Source organism: Myotis nattereri (assembly GCF_964212035.1).
Source record: "Myotis nattereri genome assembly, chromosome: 1".
Classification (NCBI taxonomy): domain Eukaryota; kingdom Metazoa; phylum Chordata; class Mammalia; order Chiroptera; family Vespertilionidae; genus Myotis; species Myotis nattereri.
The window spans coordinates 8470110-8488500 of NC_138075.1; the positions used below are offsets into that span (position 1 = coordinate 8470110).

The window sequence follows — 18391 nt, forward strand, 5'->3', positions numbered from 1 at the left end:
CCAATATGTGGGGAGAAATACCCCAACTGATAGGAAACACAGAAAAAAAATGTTATATTTTTAAAGGTATCAGCCCCCAATGTTATATTTGAGCTTTAGACAGTAAAAAACAAACAAAAACAGAAGCAACCCTAGCCACCCACCCTCCCAACCTGGGAAACAGTCATTGTCAGACTGACCTCACAAGAGGGAGGTCAAGAAGTCATACCCTGCCTGGCCAGTGTGGCTCAGTGGTTGAGCATCGACCTACAAACCAGGAGGTCACAGTTCGATTCCCAGTCAGGGCACATGCCTGGGTTGCGGGCTCAATCCCCAGTGGGGGTGTGTGTGCAGGAGGCAGCCAAGCAATGATTCTCTCTCATCATTGATGTTTCTGTCTTTCTATCCCTCTCTCTTCCTCTCTGAAATCAATAAAAGTATATTTAAAAATAAAATAAGTAAAAGTATATTTTTAAAAAACCATTTTTTAAAGAAGTCACAACCTGGTAACCTGAAGTTTTAAAATAGGAAAGTTAGGGAGCAGCAAGCCAACTTCCGGCCAGTCCTGGGTTGCGTCCCTTGTCCATCCGGGCCCCGCCCCTGTCCATCCTGACTCCCAGCTTCAGGCAGCTGTGGTTCTGGAGGAGGAGGATGAACAGCCCAAAAGCAAAACAGAAATGGAAGACAGAAGCGTGCACTGCCGCTCATCGTCTGGCATCTTGTGCCGGTTCAGTGTGCCAGATGGCAAGGGTCGATGTGAACTCGACACATGTTTAAACGCAGGTGAACATTGGGTACATTTTCCTAATGACGCCTTTTAAACTCCACTTCGCAAATAGAATGTTTAACGCATTAGACAAACACTGGGTAACAGCAAAAACAATTTTTTAAAAATAACAGACTGAACGCCTCCAAACAGCCCAAATCCCCAGGGACCAGGCTGCCTCCTCCATCCGGGGAGGGGGTGGCCCAGGCCCGAGAGCCCATAGCTCTGCCTGGGACCTGCCCCAGCCTCCACCCCTGGAGCCAGGCCCAGGAGGGGTGCTCCTGAGGGAACACGCCAGCTCCCCACAGAGCCGCCTCTTAGGTTCCTACCTGGAGTGCGGGAGCCTCCAAGGGCAGGGGCTACAAACAGGAGGTGCAGGTGGAGTCCAGAGAGCCCGCTGCCCAGAGCAGGGGAGTCGGGGGAGCGCCGCTGGCCTGAGGACGAAGGGAGGCATCAGAGCAGACACAAAGCGTCTTCGGAGAAAGGCGGCTTAGAAGCTCCTCTCAGAACCGGCAACAGAAGAAAACACGCCGAGCCGCCTCTGTCAGAGAGGAAACTGTCCAGGCCCCACCCGCCCGGGAAGAGACCTGTGGGCTTCGGAGCTCACAGCAGGCTGCCTCTGGGCTGGCCTCCCTGCTGAACTCAACTTCGCATTTTCACTTTAAAGGAAAACCACATTTACACATTTCTCTTAGCCCAGCCGGCGTGGCTCGGTGGTTGAGTGTCGACCCAGGAACCAGGAGGTCTCGGTTCCATTCCCCGTCAGGACACATGCCCCGGCTGCAGACTCCATCCCCAGCAGGGGGCGTGCAGGAGGCAGCCAATCAATGATTCTCTCCCATTACTGATGTTTCTCTCCCCCTCTCCCTTCTTCTCTGAAATCAATAAAAATATATTTAGCCCTGCCTGGTTTGGCTCAGTGGATAGAGTTTCAGTCTACGAACTGAAGGGTCCTGGGTTCAATTCCAGTCAAGGGCACAAGCCTGGATTGCGGGCTCGATCCCCAGTGGGCAGCATGCAGGAGGCAGCCAATCAATGGTTCTCTCTCATCATTGATGTTTCTATCTCTCTCTCCCTCTCCCTTCCTCTCTGAAATAAATAAGTAATTTTTTTTCTCTTAACATTCAACAATTAACCAGTGGTTCTGGTGCAAGAACAGATGTGCTTTCCTTGCAGGAAATGGGTGCTGAAGGACCTCTCAAACTCCCCTTCCCCACGGTGGCCTCGAAGAGGACGCGCTTTGTCCAGGGAGACGTGGGCAGTCCCGACAAAACCCGTCCTTTCGCAGGACTTTTCATCAGCACCTTCTACCCACTGAAACTCAGACCTGCTTCCAATAGCCGACCCCTTTCCTGGACCAGGAACCGGGAGAGCAGGGAGCTTGTGAGGACTGCGTTCCCGAGGAGTCACAGACACAGACACGCAGACACACACACACACACACACACCCCCCACAGAGAGACATGCCACACACACACCACACATACATACACACACCATACACACACACACACAGAGAGAGACACACATATACACATACAGACACCACACAGAGACACACCACACACACACACCACACATACATACACATACCATACACATACACACACACACACATACACACACCACACACCACACAGAGAGACATACCACACACACACACACCACATACACACACACACACACAAACACACAGACACACAGACACACAGACACACACCACACAGAGAGACATGCCACACACACACCACACAGACATACACACACCACACAGACATACACACACCACACACACAGTCATGCACACACAGACACACACACAGACACATACCACACATACATACACACAGAGAGGCATACACACAAAGACATACACATACACATACGTACTCACACAGACACATCCCACATACACAGACACACAAAGACACGCACACACACACTATGTCCTTCACACACACTAGTAACAAGAACCCAACCTGACGTGAACACCTTCATCATCTCCACAACCAAGGGGCCAGGAGCCGCGCTCAGGAAATATTCACGTGTGATCCCCTAAGGCAGCGGTTCTCAGCCTGTGGGTCGCGACCCCTTTGGCGGTCGGATGACCCTTTCACAGGGGTCGCCTAAGACCATCCTGCATATCAGATATTTACATGACAATTCATAACAGTAGCAACATTACAGTTATGAAGTATCAATGAAAATAATGTTATGGTTGGGTCACACATGAGGAGCTGTGTTTCAAGGGCCAGAAGGTTGAGAACCACGGCCCTAAGGGGAAGTCGGGACTGAACATGACCCCTGGCCTAACTGCAGACGGACGCTCCACATGAGGATGGGAACATACTCATTGGCAAGGCTGGCTCTTCAGGGGACAGCAAGGCCTGGATTGTGGCGCTCAAACCACAGGTTCTTTTCTCCCTTGTTTTCCCCCGTGTTAATTTTTAAGATGAACATCTTCAAATCATACTTGGTATTATTTTGACCAGACACATTTTTGTACAATTATTCTGAGATATAACAAATTAAAAGGACTTGACAGTGAATTTCCCCCCCAATTCTGCACTCCTGTCCCTGTGCCACTGAAAAAACAAGGTCAGAATTTGTAAGTCGTGTTCCAGACAATGTGGGCCACGCTTCAAGGGGAAAAACCCGCTGAGCTTCAGCCGGCTAGTCTCACCTGGTATTTGTGGGCTGACCTCTCCACCGTGCCTGGGCTCCTCGCAGAATCCATCAGCTCACAGAGGTCTACACCCAAAAGAGAGGAAACCCCGTTTGGCGGGAGGCGGCCACAGAACACATGAGCACAGCACCGCAGGGAATTCATTTCTTGTTTCAAAGCCCTTTGCTCTAGAGCAGTGGTTCTCAACCTTGGCTGCACATTAGAATCACCTGGGAATCTTTTTAAAATCCTGATTTCCAGGCTTCATCCTCTGGAAATTGTTTCTTTGTTATGGAGTGGAGCCAACAACATTAGTAACAAAGAAACAGAATTCCGGAGGATGGGGCCCAGGAATCAGGATTTTAAAAAGATTCCCAGGTTGCTGAACCGGTTTGGCTTAGTGGATAGAGTGTCAGACTGTGGACTGAAGAGTCCCAGGTTTGATTCCGGTCAAGGGCATGTACCTTGGTTGTGGGCACATCCCCAGTGGAGGGCGTGCAGGAGGCAGCTGGTCGATGTTTCTCTCTCATCGATGTTTCTAATTCTCTATCCCTCTCCCTTCTTCTCTGTAAAAAAATCAATAAAATATCTTTTAAAAAAAAAGATTCCCAGGTGATTCTAATGTGCAGCCAAGGTTGAGAACCACTGCTTTAGAGGAAACTACGGGATACACTAATATTTTGGAGAAATCAGGAGTAGCTTCGCCAGCAGATGCTAATTAACCGCCCTGAGCCCCAGGTGCCAGGAGTTCTGCTGCGGGTTTGGAGGGCGGGTGGGGAGGCCACGCCGCCCAGCACAGGCTGGCTGCCGAGGGCAAAGCAGGGGCAGCCCGAGGCCCCCGCTCCCCGTCTCCCTGGGCAGAGCCGGCCCGGCCACCCCGTGTTGGAAGTCGGCTGGGAATGGCTTCCTCCGTCCCTCACTCCTCATACCTGTCACATCGGCCCCCACCTCACACCAGGGTCTCCGAAGCAGGAACCCCAGGGACAGAGGGTGGGGACCATCCTCACCCCTCACTGCTCCCGGCAGGCACTCCCCTCCCGGGGCGGGGGGCAGTGGGGTGTGGTGGCGATGTTCCCAGAGGGTGTCCTCACTCCCACGGGGTGGGGGCTGGGCGGCCTCAGGACCCCTTCTTTCTGGAGGAGGCACCCCTCTCCTATCCCGGCAGGCGCCCCCCGCGGGGCCAGCAGCCCTGCAAAAGGCGCCCAGGTGGCAGCACTTCGCGCGGGGCGGGCGCACGTGGACACCCCCCGCACCTGTCGGAGCCTGAGCTGGGCCGCAGCTTCCCGGCCCTTCAACCTCCCCGGGGCGGCAAGGACCTGAGGCACGAGGGTGACTCCGAATAGGGGTGCTGTCACTCAAGTTGGGGCCACCAGAGTCCGCTTAGGCGCTGTCACTCAAGCTGGGGGCCCGGGCGATGCTTATTGAGAGCAGCGGGGGCCGGGATGCAGGGTCGGGTGCGCAGGGCGGGCCGTCACCGCACCTACCTTCTTCCCCGCATGTCCATTTTGTGCCCCGAGTGAACGTTCCTGAGTCAGGAAGGAAGGTCATGCAGGCCAGACCCGGGCTGTGTGACGCCACAGGCGTCTCCATGACAACGAGGTCCGGTCCGCACCCTCGGGAGGGCGGAGTGCCTCCTGCCGCTTTGCTGGTCCCTCCGCAAAGCTCCAGATCCTTCCTCCCGCCGGGCCCAGCCGTCAGTGCTCCACGCGGGGCCAGCGAGGCCTTTTTTAGGACCTAATTTTCCCACAAAACCTTGAGCGACTTCCTCGTGCCCTGGGCGGTCCCAGCCGTTTCCCTGGGCCTCGCGCTCGCCTCCTGAGAACCGGCCCACTTCTCCTAAACCGGGAAGGCTCCGAGCCCCTCCTCTCCCCCTACCCACAGCTCTGACCTCGGCCAGAGATGCGCCCCGCACCCCGCCTCCATCCCCGCCAGCTTAACCTTATTGGCTTAGTTTGACACCTCCTCCGGGAAGCCTTCCGTGGCTTCCAAATCCCGGGTTGAAGCCACTTCTCCGTGCGCCCACTGCAGGCCGGACCAGCCTCTCCAGAGCTGCCTGTTGATTTCTACGCGGCTCTTGAGACTGAGCATCCTAGGGATGTCCACGCTCCTCCACCTCCCACACAGTCACTGCTCAGCGATATATTTTGAATGAATGATGCACTGGCGAATTCAAGATGCCACATATAATGTTAGCTGCTCGCTCACATTATTATTATTATAAATATATTTTATTGATTTTTTACAGAGAGGAAGGGAGAGGGATAGAGAGCTAGAAACATCCATCAGCTGCCTTCTGCACGCCCCCTACTGGGGATGTGCCCGCAACCAAGGTACATGCCCTTGACCGGAATCGAACCTGGGACCCTTGAGTCAGCAGGCCGACGCTCTATCCACTGAGCCAAACCAGTCAGGGCGGTCACATTATTATTACCACTTTTTGAAGTCAGGAAGTGTGGCTCCTCCAACTTTGTTTTCAAGATTGTTTGGTTCTTCTGGGTCCCTTGCGTTTCCATGTGAATTTTAGAATCAGCTTGTCAATTTCTGAAAAATGTGTCAGCGGGGATTTTGATAAGGATTGTGTTGAATCTGTAGATCACCTTAGGGAGTATTGCCATCTTAACCATATTCTGTCTTCCAATCCTTGAGCATGGAATGTCTTTTCCTCCAGCGGTTCTCAACCTGTGGGTCGTGACCCCTTTGGCGGTCAAACGACCCTTTCACAGGGGTCGCCTAAGACCATCCTGCATATCAGATGTTTACATTATGATTCATAACAGTAGCAACATTACAGTTATGAAGTAGCAACGAAAATAATTTTATGATTGGGTCACAACATGAGGAACTGTATTTAAAGGGCCAGAAAGGCCCTGACTGGTTTGGCTCAGTGGATAGAGCTTCGGCCTGCAGACTGAAGGGTCCCAGGTTCGATTCTGGTCAAGGGCATTACCTTGGTTTCGGGCACATCCCCAATAAGGGGCGTGCAGGAGGCAACTGATCCATGTTTCTCTCTATTCCTCTCTTCCTCTCTGTAAAATATCAATAAAATATATTTTAAAATAAAAATAAAGGGCCAGAAGGTTGAGAACCATTGCTTTATTAGATCTTCTTTTAACGCATTTTTGTGGCTTTTAGAGCATGAGTCACACATTTCTTTTGTTAAATTTCTAAGTATTTTTTATGCTATTATAAAAATAGAACTGTTTTCTTAATTTTATTTTTTGAATTTTTCCTTGTTAGTGTATAGAAATACAACTGATTTTTAAAAATATGTTTTTATTGATTTTAGAGGAAGGAAGAGGGAGAGATAGAAACATCGATGATGAGAGAGAAACATCAATCGGCTGCCTCCTGCACGCCCCCTACTGGGGATCGAGCCTGCAACCCAGGCATATGCCCTGACTGGGAATCAAACCAGTGACCTGTTGGTGCATGGAATGATGCTCAATCCACTGAGCACCACTAGCTGGGCAGTACAACTGGTTTTTAACTATTGATCTTGTATCCTGCAACCTTATTGAACTTGTTCTAATAGAGGTGTGTGTGTGTGTGTGTGTGTGTGTGTGTGTGTGTGGAGTCCTTATGATTTTCTCTATACAAGATCATGTCATCCACAAATAGAGATACTTTTTACTCCTTCCTGTCCAATTAGGGTGCCTTCTTTTCCTTTCTCTTGACTAATGGCCCTGGCTCCAACCTCCAGTGCAGTGTTGAGTAGAACTGGCAAGAATGAACATCCTTAGTCTGACTTGTGCATTTCATCGTACAAGTACCTGGTGTGTGTCTGAGTTACAAAGATGTGCTAAGGAACAGATGAAACCATGTGACAACATCCAGGAGGCACTTCAGAGAGCCAGGAGGGGTTTCAGGGGCTGTGTCTCCATCCATTCAGCCATGTAACAAGCGGGGAGCTGATCTATTGATTCTTTTTCATTCTGACTTGTTAGGGTTGCTGTTTTTCTGATCTGGAATTTAAAAAACAACAGTGCTTCCTTTTGGGCCCTCGTTCCAGCTCTAGAACACGCATTGGTCACGTGTTGAGGCCCTAGTGTACTTTCACAAGATGATGTGTGTTTTGAGCAGGCCGACACCCTTGGTGGACGATCTGCTCCGCTGGCTGGTTCTGCATATCACCATGGAATCTTTGTTCAGGCTTTAATGCTGCTATTTATACGCCGTGACTCACTGAGAGCCCTGCTTCCTGGAACGTTCTTCCCAGGGAGGTGAAGTGATGTTCCTTCCTACAGGGAGTCATCTGGAATCACACTTTCAAAGGTTGGAGCAGATCGTGAAGGCTTAGAAAAGGGAACATAAGCTTCCCAAATTACACAAAGTTATTTAAGCAAATTGCCATTCCGGAGGAAGGTGGAAACACAACAGTTATATATACCAGTTATTCATTCAACTCCACAAATAAGTCCCAGGTGCACTGGGCCGGCGTGTCTGCCTTCATGGGGACAGGCAGCAGGGAGGCAAGAGAGACCTAAAATGAATCACCCCAGGACAATTGTGAGAAATGCCACAAAGGGAGAGGCTACAGGGGCTTTTCTGAAGAAAAGGACTGGCAAACTGAGGCCAGACAATGGGAGGATTTAGCCCGGTCCTGGGGGCATGAGGCCCACCACAGGCAAGTTACTGCTTAGTGAGTAGATTTCTGTTTGGGATATGAAAAAGTGCTGGAAATAGGCCCTGGCCGCGTGGCTCAAAAAGGCTGTGGGTTCGATCCCCAGTCAGGGCACAAGCAAGAAGCAACCAATGAATGCATGAGTAAGTGGAACAACAAGTCGATCTTTCTCTCTCTCCCCTCCCCCTTTTCCCCTCTTTCTCTCAGATCCATTTTTTTTAAAGTTCTGGAAATAAATACTGATGATGGCTGCACAACATTTTAAATATAGTTAATGCCACTGAACTGTACACTTAAAACGGTAAGATGTGTTTACCTGGGGCTAATGTTCAAGACACAGTGATTTCCACCCTCCATCTTTCTCTCATCAGACCATCCACATGTTCCTTCCCAGGACGGAGCCCTCCAGGCTCTCCTCTCCGCCCTGGCGATGCCCCCTCCCTCGTCCTGGAGGCTCCCCACTCCCTTGTTGAAATGAGGTCAGCTTCCTGTCCCCAGCCGGCTCCTCCCAGGAGCTTGCCCACACCTGGCCCCCCCTTGCTGTCCTTACACCTCTGCTGGGGTCCTCAGGGCCTCATTGCAGCTGCCACCGCTGTTTGGCCCCGCCCCCCTTCCCCAGTGCCCACCAAACTGAACTGCCTGGTTCTCAGTTGGGTGTTCCCTGGAAGTCTAGAAAACTTCCTGGCGGAGTGAGACTTACACTGGGGCTTGCAGGATGTTACACTCTAGGACAGCGGTTCTCAACCTGTGGATCACGACCCCTTTGGCGGTTGAACGACCCTTTCACAGGGGTCACCTAAGTCCATCCTGCATATCAGATATTTACATAACAATTCATAACAGTAGCACCATTACAGTTATGAAGTAGCAACGAAAATAATTTTATGGTTGGGTCACAACATGAGGAACTGTATTTAAAGGGCCAGAAGGTTGAGAACCACTGATCGAGGACATTATCTGTGACAGAAGCGAACCTGAGGAAGGTGACCTCATAGGACGCCAGGGAGGAAAGGTCCCACCCGAGGTGAGTCTTTGGAAGTAATGGCTGTCCATTAGTGAGCACTTGGTAATGCCAGGCAGCTGCTAAGCCCACTTACCTAGAAAATGGCAGAGCAGCCTTGAAGGTACTGTCTCATTTACAAATGAGGTAAGAGGAAGGGGTCCAGCGACTTGACTTGCTCAAGGTCACTTTTGAATGGCAGTAGTCTGCTTTCTACATCTTTGCTTTTTTTCATTTTTTATTAGGCATAGTACACCATTATCCACACATTTTAAGCTCTATGGATTTTAATATATACACCCATGCAATCATTATTTAAAGTTTTTGGACACTTTCAAATGTTCCCTCTTGCCCCTCGACAATCCCACTAGGCCTTCTGGCCCCACTTTCTGACGCACTTCTGCTTTTTCTAGAATTATATGAAATCAAGTAGAAGGTAGCTTTTTATGACTGGCTCGTTTAATGCTTCTCAGGAGAACCCTGATCTTAGCACTATTGAGTTTCCAACACAGAACCGGTATTTGTTTACCCAGGTCTCTAATTTTTCTTCTGTCCAGGTGTTGCAAAGCCTTTTTGTAAAATTTATTTCAATTTAGTATGCTACTGTGAATGAACACTTAAAAGATTTAATTAACGATTGTTGCTAACACAAATTCAAATGGTTTTTGAATATTGATCTATCCTAGGACTTTGTTAAATTCAGGTATTAGTTCTCAGACCATTTCTGTGAATAAATTTTACCTTTTCCAGTCTGTGCCTCTTTGCTTTCTCAGCACTCATTACCCTCCTCCAGGGCAGGATGGGGCTGACAGGTGTGAAGTCACATTGGGTTTTAAAGCAGCAGGTGAGACTCCTGGTGGTGTGTATGCCCATTGGGCTGAGCAACCCCTGTGGGTGGTCCCATCTCCAGCCCAGGGGCTCCTGGGGACAGTTCCAGAGACAGTACTTGCCTACTTGCCATAAATCTCTCAGGGCAGGGTCAGTTAGTCCTCATTTGGCAGATATCCTCAAGTGCCTGCTGCTTTGATTTGAATTGAGTCTTGAACATTCTTAGAAGCCATTGTAACCTCCCTGTTGCACTGGCCCCAGCAAGTACACCCACTTCCTCCAGCTGGTAAGCACAACAGCAGAAAGACTATGTATGGGCTGTGGAGTTAAAGGTGGGCTCAAGTACTGACACCTCAAGTAATTCCTAAGAACTTCTGCCGCAGAGGACTTTAAGGAGTAAATGCGGTTAGTGTTCACCAGGCCACGAAGAACCTACTGAGCACCAGGGCACTGGCTTTTCCCAGGGTACGGAATCCCACACTCCTCTCCCCATTAGTTACGAACACGCTTATAGGTGGTCTACAAACCCGAATCCTGCATGGACCTACCACCAAGTTTTCTAAAAACAATCAACTTCAGGACTGGAAGACTAATTTAGCTATCGCTGTCCCAGAAGGGACCCCATTGTTTCCTTTGAGACCAATGATCACACTCTTCCCAATGATACCAGCAGCTCAGCCACCTAGACATGCCTCTTACCTGAGGCTCAATAAAGCAACAGAAAAAACAAAGCAAGGTATCAGGGGGGATGACAGTAAGTAGATTTAGAAAAGAACTTGGAGACACTAAGGCCAAGGTTTTAAGGGGCTCTATTTAGACTGCAATGTTTCAGAAATGCCACCAACCTGCAGTTTGGACATACCAACCATGATGTAGAACGCTTGATTAGAGACCGTATTAGACAGATGGGGAGGGCATGCTACCTGATGACACCCTGAAACCTGGGTTCCTGGGAAGTCGCAGAAAGACTTGGGGTGATCAATGTTAACCATCTATTGTTTTCTCCACTTGTCTAGGCAAGATTTGTGTATACCCAGTGCTGTTACATCAGCAACAGCCCCCAAATAAGACACTTTCACATAACTTTTCTTTTTAATTTGTATTTGCCATAACCTTTTAAAGCAGAATGTGACGAGAACACTGCACTTCTATTCACAAAACTTGCTCTGAGTTACTTTCAAACAGCTTTACAACATATGCCTACGTAGCTTATATTTCTGCTATGCCACACAATCCTTTAGAGACAAACCCTATGGACAGTTACTACCATCCTGTTGGTCAGCTTAGCATACTAACTTCTAGAGGCCATACTAGTACATGCAGTTAACTACAGGGGATGTCAGGCTTAAAAAGTAGATCTTAGGGGATGAAAGGCTGTTTTAACCACACATCTCAGAACACTTGAGCAACAAAGATTTGGTCTACTTAGGAATCTGCTTGAGAGAGAAACACTTCAGACCACAAAGCTAACAAACATTAGGCTACACGTATCTTACAACAAAGATAAACCCATTCTATTAAAACAGGCCAACATGGAACTAGGAAAGAAAACAAGCCCGGCTTCAGTGCCTGAAGTATCACAGTCTCATACATATAGAGGGGGAAAGGAACCCGGTCTTCCCTGTAAGTAGTTGCCATGCCATACATATTTTTAAAATGTTAACAAAAATAAAGAAAAAAGTCCTTGAAAATATATTATCCAAGGGAATGAAGGTAAAGAACTGAACACGTGTGCAGGTGTCCTGCAGGGGAGCTTAGTCTACTTCCTCCATGCGGGAGGTGTCGTCGTCTCCTTCCAGGGGCGGCATCTCTTCGGTCACAGCAGCGCTGCTCTCGTCAGCAGTGGGGTCATCTTCATCGATACCTTTTTGGAAATAAAAGCCATGTATTAGATTTCTTAAAAACCAACTAATTAGCCTAATACTACTGCTGGCTTACAACTGCTCCCAACGCTAAGCAATTACAGGGTATTTGAGTCTCAGTTCCATTTTTTAGCCTTCATGGACTAGGGACGTATTTATCCACCCCTTCAACATGTTACTTTAGTTTCTCACAAGCAGCTAAAAGTTACCCGCCCAATAGTCACGGGGTAAGTCTCTCTGACAACACGGGCTTACCAAGACCAAGTTTGATCATCCTGTAGATCCTGTTGGCGTGTGTCTGGGGGTCTTCCAGACTGAAGCCAGAGGACAGGAGCGCGGTCTCATACAGCAGGATGACCAGATCCTTCACAGACTTGTCATTCTTGTCTGCCTCCGCCTTCTGCCTTAAGGTCTCGATGATGGAATGGTCTGGGTTTATCTCCAGGTGTTTCTTTGCTGCCATGTAACCCATTGTTGAGTTGTCTCTCAGGGCCTGAGCCTTCATGATTCTCTCCATGTTTGCTGTCCAGCCATATGTGCTTGTGACAATGCAGCATGGGGATGTCACCAATCGGTTTGATACGACCACCTGTAATCAAAGTACTAAGCATTAAGATGTCCAGGCATTAAGTTGTAGCTAAGATTACTACAACTCTTTAGCACCTATGTGAGCTTTTATTGTGAAGTGAAATCTAAGGAATCTAACAGGTACTGAGGAATCAGAAATACGATGTACTTGCAAACTTAGATATCCCACTGAATAGAAAGGCTAAACTTTTCTATCCTAAGTTTGCAAGTACATTGTATGGCTTAACATGGGGGGGCCGGGGGGGGGGGGGTGGAATCTAATACCACTTCTAGGAAGTGTCAAAAATTAGCAAATGTAGGGAGAAGAAACACACCTTTTCTACTTTTTTCTCCAAGATGTCCTTCATGATTTTGCACAGGTTTTCAAACTTGGTTTTTTTCTCTTCCTGCTTCTTTTTCTCTTCTTCATCTTCTGGAAGTTCCAAGCCCTCTTTGGTGACTGACACTAAGGTCTTCCCCTCAAACTCCTTCAGCTGCTGCACACAGTACTCATCAATAGGCTCGATCATATAGATCACTTCTAGGCCGTGCTTCCGAAGACGCTCCACGAAGGCCGAGTTAGCGACCTGGTCCTTGGTCTCCCCTGTATCGAAGAATTACTTTTAGACCTTTCACAAGGTGTCATCTCCCTTGGCTTTTCTTATCTAGTCAGATCTGACCACCACAGATATGGCCAGATCAGTGAACTACCTTGCGAGCGAGATCAACACCTACTAATGTACAGAGAGCCACACAGGTAGAAAACACCCAGTCCCTATGAGGTTCCAAGCACCATGGGTCACATGAACACATCGCCCATTACCTGTGATGTAATAGATGTGCTTCTGGTTCTCCTTCATTCTTGTGCAGTAGTCCTTGAGGGAGACCATCTCATCGCCAGAAGCAGATGTGTAGTATCTTAATAGCTCAGAGAGCTTCTTCCGGTTTTGAGAATCTTCATGAATTCCAAGCTGAAAGAGAACATTAGCTTTAGAAAAACTTTCTGCATTAAAACAAAATTTAAAATTTGAGAAGCCAGTTTCATTATTACTAATGCTCCAATGTGTTTATACCAACCTTAATATTTTTAGAGAACTGCTCATAAAACTTTTTGTAGTTCTCCTTATCTTCTGCCAGTTCAGTGAAGAGTTCTAAGCATTTTTTGACCAAATTCTTTCTGATAACTTTCAAAATTTTGCTTTGCTGCAACATCTCCCGGGAAATATTTAGAGGGAGATCCTCAGAGTCCACCACACCTCTAATGAAGTCTGAAAGAATATAAAGACCAAAGTCACTCTAAGGACAAAAATCAACCAAATACGAGCAAGCCCCCAAAACCAAGGATGAATTATGCCCGTCCCCCCCCTTCCCCCCCCCCCCGTGCTTAAGAATGACTTTAACCAGTGACAGTGGTCATTCTTCATACCCAACTCTACTTACTCAGGTATTCAGGGATCAGCTCCTCACAGTTATCCATGATGAAAACTCGGCGAACATACAACTTAATGTTGTTCTTTTTCTTTCTGTTTTCAAACAGGTCAAACGGAGCACGTCTTGGGACAAAAAGAAGGGCTCTGAATTCCAACTGTCCTTCAACTGAAAAGTGCTGTAATAAAACACACACCGAGTCATAATCAGTGGATGAACACTAGCTGTTCCCTAACTCACAGCACTGTGGGAGAAGGGCTGGGATGAGAAAATTTAACTACTTCAGACAGAACCTGCAGAGGCAGGCTGGCCTGGCCGCACTCGGCAGTCACTCACCTTCACTGCCAAGTGATCCTCCCAGTCATTGGTCAGGCTCTTGTAGAATTCCCCGTATTCTTCATTAGTAATGTCATCAGGATTTCTGGTCCAAATTGGCTTTGTTTTGTTCAGTTCTTCCTGATCGATGTACTTCTCCTTGATCTTCTTTTTCTTCTTCTTGTCACCGTCCTTCTTTTCTTCTTCCTCTTCGTCAGAACCAACATCTTCGATTTCAGGCTTGTCTTCGGACTCCTTTTCTTCCTTTTCCTTCTCTTCCTCTTTCTCTTCCTTTTCTTCAGCCTCATCATCACTGACTTCTTTATCACGTTCCTTCTCCACCTGCAAAAAAAAAGACAGTCACATTCTAGAACGAAAAAATTAACTAAATGAAGATAAAGACACTATACCAAAGCCTAAATTAGCTAAGAAACATTAACCAAGAAAACTTCTCATAAATACTTGATCTTTTTAACTAAATACTAGAGACCTGATGCAAGAAATTCGTGCAAGAGCAGGCCTTCCTAGAATGTTTTGTGTACCATTTGATTCTTTTGTGTGTGTGGCAGTTTTTAAGTTATTAATTTTTAAAATCAGCACTTTTTAATGGAAACAACATGACCAAAAACCTGTCACAGAATTTTGAGACCCATTAAAATAAGTTTAATGAGAAGAAAAAAACAGTAGGCCTTCCTTGCCCCGGGGGCTGTGGTTGTGGAACAGGCTTCCCCCTGGCACCCTGAACCCAGGCTTCCCTCATAGCAGGACATCCGGGCTAATTAGCATATTACGCTCTTATTATTATAGAGAGCCCTGGGGTACCTTGGCAATTAATAACTTCAGACTAGTCCAATAACTACTGGAAGTTTGGGTCTTTGCCTTACAAATCTTAAAGGACCAAACATTTTAATTCAGTCGCTTTGGTTATCTACATAGAAACTTACAAAGAGAGTAATGGGGTAGCCAATAAATTGAGAGTGTTTCTTCACGATCTCTTTGATCCTTCTCTCCTCCAAGTACTCCGTCTGGTCCTCTTTCAGGTGCAGAATAACCTTTGTTCCACGCCCCATGGGTTCCCCTGGAAGAGAAGCAGGGAAAACAATTTCAATCTCAATGGCCAAATCAGGGTAAAAAACCTACCATTTATTCAGCTCTCATCGGCCATACCTAACACTTTTTAAACCAATTTACAAAGCAAGCTTTACTGTTCCTGGATGGAGTCAGTCCCACAGCAGTTAACTGCCTCGCCCAAGATAACCTCCATGTTAGGCTGTTACACTATCACTGCTCACCAGCTCGCTCCCCAACGTCAGGCAAATTTCACAGCCTCTTTGGGGTCCACTGCCCACGCACTCCTACCTCCCAGCCACTGGCTTACCCAGCAAATTACACCATCAGGTGCCTACCTACGTCAGTCCTAACGGTGAAGGATCCTCCTGCAGAGGACTCCCAGGCATACTGCTCATCATCGTTGTGTTTGGTGATCACAGTCACTTTCTCAGCAACCAGATAGGCTGAATAGAATCCGACACCAAACTGGCCAATCATGGAGATATCTGCACCAGCCTGCAAAGCTTCCATGAACGCTTTGGTCCCGGACTTGGCGATGGTACCCAGGTTATTGATCAAATCAGCCTTGGTCATTCCGATCCCGGTATCCACAATAGTGAGGGTTCGGTCTTGCTTGTTGGGAATGAGATTGATGTGCAGCTCTTTCCCAGAGTCTAGTTTACTGGGATCTGTCAAGCTTTCGTATCTGATCTTGTCCAGAGCCTAGCATAAAAAAAAAAAAAAAAAACACGTTGTTAAAACACAAGAGCCCCAGATGGTGAAACCAAAACCCAACTCTGCAGGAAAAGACGACTTACATCGGATGAGTTTGAAATAAGCTCCCTCAGGAAGATCTCCTTGTTCGAGTAGAAAGTGTTGATGATCAGTGACATCAACTGGGCAATTTCTGCCTGGAAGGCGAACGTCTCCACTTCCTCCTCCTCCATCGGTTGGTCGTGGGTCTGGGTTTCCTCCGGCATCTGCAAAGGACCCCGGCAGCCCGTTGGGACCGCGCGCAGCAGCACGTCCACAGCAGCGCTGCGGCCCCAACCGCGGCCGCCCCGTGTGCTTAGGGCTTCATTTCAGGGACAAGCGAGACTGCGGGGGACACGCAGACAGGAGGCTGCCGACAAAGGGATGACCTCATTCCGGGCCGCGCCGCGCCGCTCACAGGGGCGCGCGCCACCCGAGCCCAAGTCGCTTGCAGGCCGCGGGCAACGGGCGCCGCCTCGCTGCGGCTCCAACCCGCGGGCCGGGCCCCGGGAGAGGCCTTCCGGGCGGGGGGGGGGGGGTAGGTCCTCCCTCCCGCAGGGCCCCCGCCGCACGGCCCTTCCCGAAGGGGGTGCGGGCCCGCAGCAGGCCGAGGCCTCCGCCGCGCACCAAGCCTGCCCCGCACCCGCGGGGCCGAGGGGCTCCGGGCCGGGCCCCCGCCATCCGCCGCCCCACGCGCGCCTGCTCGTCCTGAGCCCCCCCCTCCCCGCCCGCCCCCCCAGGCCCCAGGCCCCAGGCGCCCCCTCACCTTGGCTTCAGGGTCCGCAAGGGCTCCGCAGCAGCACCGCACGAGGACGCAGAATTAAGTGGCGCACGGCGCCCGGTCCTCCTTATATAGACGCGGGCCCGCCCTGCGCGCGCGGCGCCTTTCCAGAAGCCTCCGGAACCTTCCGGAAGAGCCCTCCCCAACTGCTGCCGCGGCCGCGCGCCTGCGCCTGCGCCCTGGCCTTCGCCCGCGACACCCCCAACCGCCGCCGCAGCGCGCCTGCGCGGCCCGGAACTCTCGGGAAGGTCTCGCGCCCGCGGCGCCGCCGGCCCCGCCCCGCCCCGCCCCCTCCGTTCTGCGCGCGCAGGCGGGCCGTACCCCCCACGCCCGGGGAGGGGGTTGGGGGGCTCGGGGCCCACGCGCTCCCGTTGGTGATGTCCAGAAAGTGAACTTGTGGTTTGCAGCTGTGAGCAAACTACGGCCCGCGGGCCGGATCCAGCCTGTTTGAAATGAATAAAACTATTAAAATAAAAGACCGTACCCTTTTATGTAATGATGTTTACTTTGAATTTATATTAGTTCACACAAACACTCCATCCATGCTTTTGTTCCGGCCCTCGGTCCAGTTTAAGAACTCATTGTGGCCCTCGAGTCAAACAGTTTGCCCACCCCAGTAGGGTGTCCCGATGGCGTCAGCTGCGTTCACTACAGGCGGGGCAGCCCCCCAGGTTCCTGCAGGCGGTCCTCGCGGCCCCAGAACCGGGACCCCAGCCTCAGGGCCTCGAGGCCGTGGGTAGGGGTGAGGGGCACTGACTGGAGGATCCGGGGCACGTTTAGAAGCTTGCGGGGTGGCGGGGGGGACGGGACCGCATCTCTTTGGCAGCGAGTGTGGGTTCAGGCCCCTGGAATTCGGACATGTGTCTGCAGAGCCTCATGGTGCGGCCGGGTCGGGGGCGGTGACCAGGGAATGTGGGCCGGGGGGCAATGGACCCCCGGTTTCTGCCTTCACTGAAGGCTGCCCCCGCCCTCCCGGCCCCCGAGGTGATGCTGGGGGTCCGCCTGTTCCCCTAGAATCGGAGAGCGCAGGCCGATGCTCGATTTCGGGGCTGTGCACAGGGGACCTGCGAAAGGGGGCGGGCGTACAGCCCTGAACCCCCAAGCCCTAGCACCGCCCCGAACCCCCAAACCCTAGCACCGCCCCGTGGTCTCCCGTAGCCACATCCCCCACACCTTGAGGGCGCCTGGGTGCGGAATCCCAGCTCTTGGTGAACAAAATGCTGTGCCCCCAGCTACACCTACCGATAAAGCACGTGTTTTCTTAAAAAGGTATTATTTTGCATAATTCCAGGAATCCTTTTAAAGTAATTCACCGCCGGGGTGAGTAAGCTGCGCCCAAAGCCAGTTTCTAAATGGGCAGGCACAGCGCCGTGAACCAGGCCAGGAGAGGGTCCTGGCCCCTGGCCGGCCCCCCGGCGGGGTCTGGGGGGGTTGGGGGTGAGGAACCTGAGCGCCCCCCCCCCGCCCCCCCTTTCCAGCCGCCCACACTCGGCTGCTTTGTTTCCAGCTCCTCCCCCGGCCGGCCCTCCTCCCGCACCGGGGCCTTCGGGGCCAGTCTGGAATCTTCCTAGGAAGGGAGCAAACTTGTCCGCCCGCCCCCTCCCCCCCTTCCCCGGTTCCTCCGAGGTCGGGTTTTTAAACTGGGGCTGGGGACCCATTAGAAGTGGGTGAAGTCCACGCGGACTGAGTCACGTTAAAACAGAAGAAACAGGGTGGCAAGGACCAGCACGTGGTGGGTCGTCGGGCACCGGGGGCACACGCCGCAGAACGCACTCC

General features: G+C 50.4%; 1 protein-coding gene across 1 annotated transcript; it reads right to left on the bottom strand.

The window, feature by feature from the left end:
- Window positions 1-10939: 10939 nt before the first annotated feature.
- HSP90AA1 (heat shock protein 90 alpha family class A member 1) lies at window positions 10940-16818 on the bottom strand. The gene is made up of 11 exons (XM_081097843.1): window positions 16601-16818; window positions 15900-16061; window positions 15438-15804; window positions 14976-15109; window positions 14053-14373; window positions 13729-13894; window positions 13366-13556; window positions 13112-13259; window positions 12624-12892; window positions 11977-12310; window positions 10940-11723 (listed from the first exon to the last, which is right to left on the bottom strand). The coding sequence occupies exons 2-11, from the start codon at window positions 16059-16061 to the stop codon at window positions 11614-11616; spliced, it is 2202 nt and encodes a 733-aa protein (XP_080953969.1). The 5' UTR covers window positions 16601-16818; the 3' UTR covers window positions 10940-11613.
- Between the last annotated feature and the right edge of the window lie 1573 nt (window positions 16819-18391).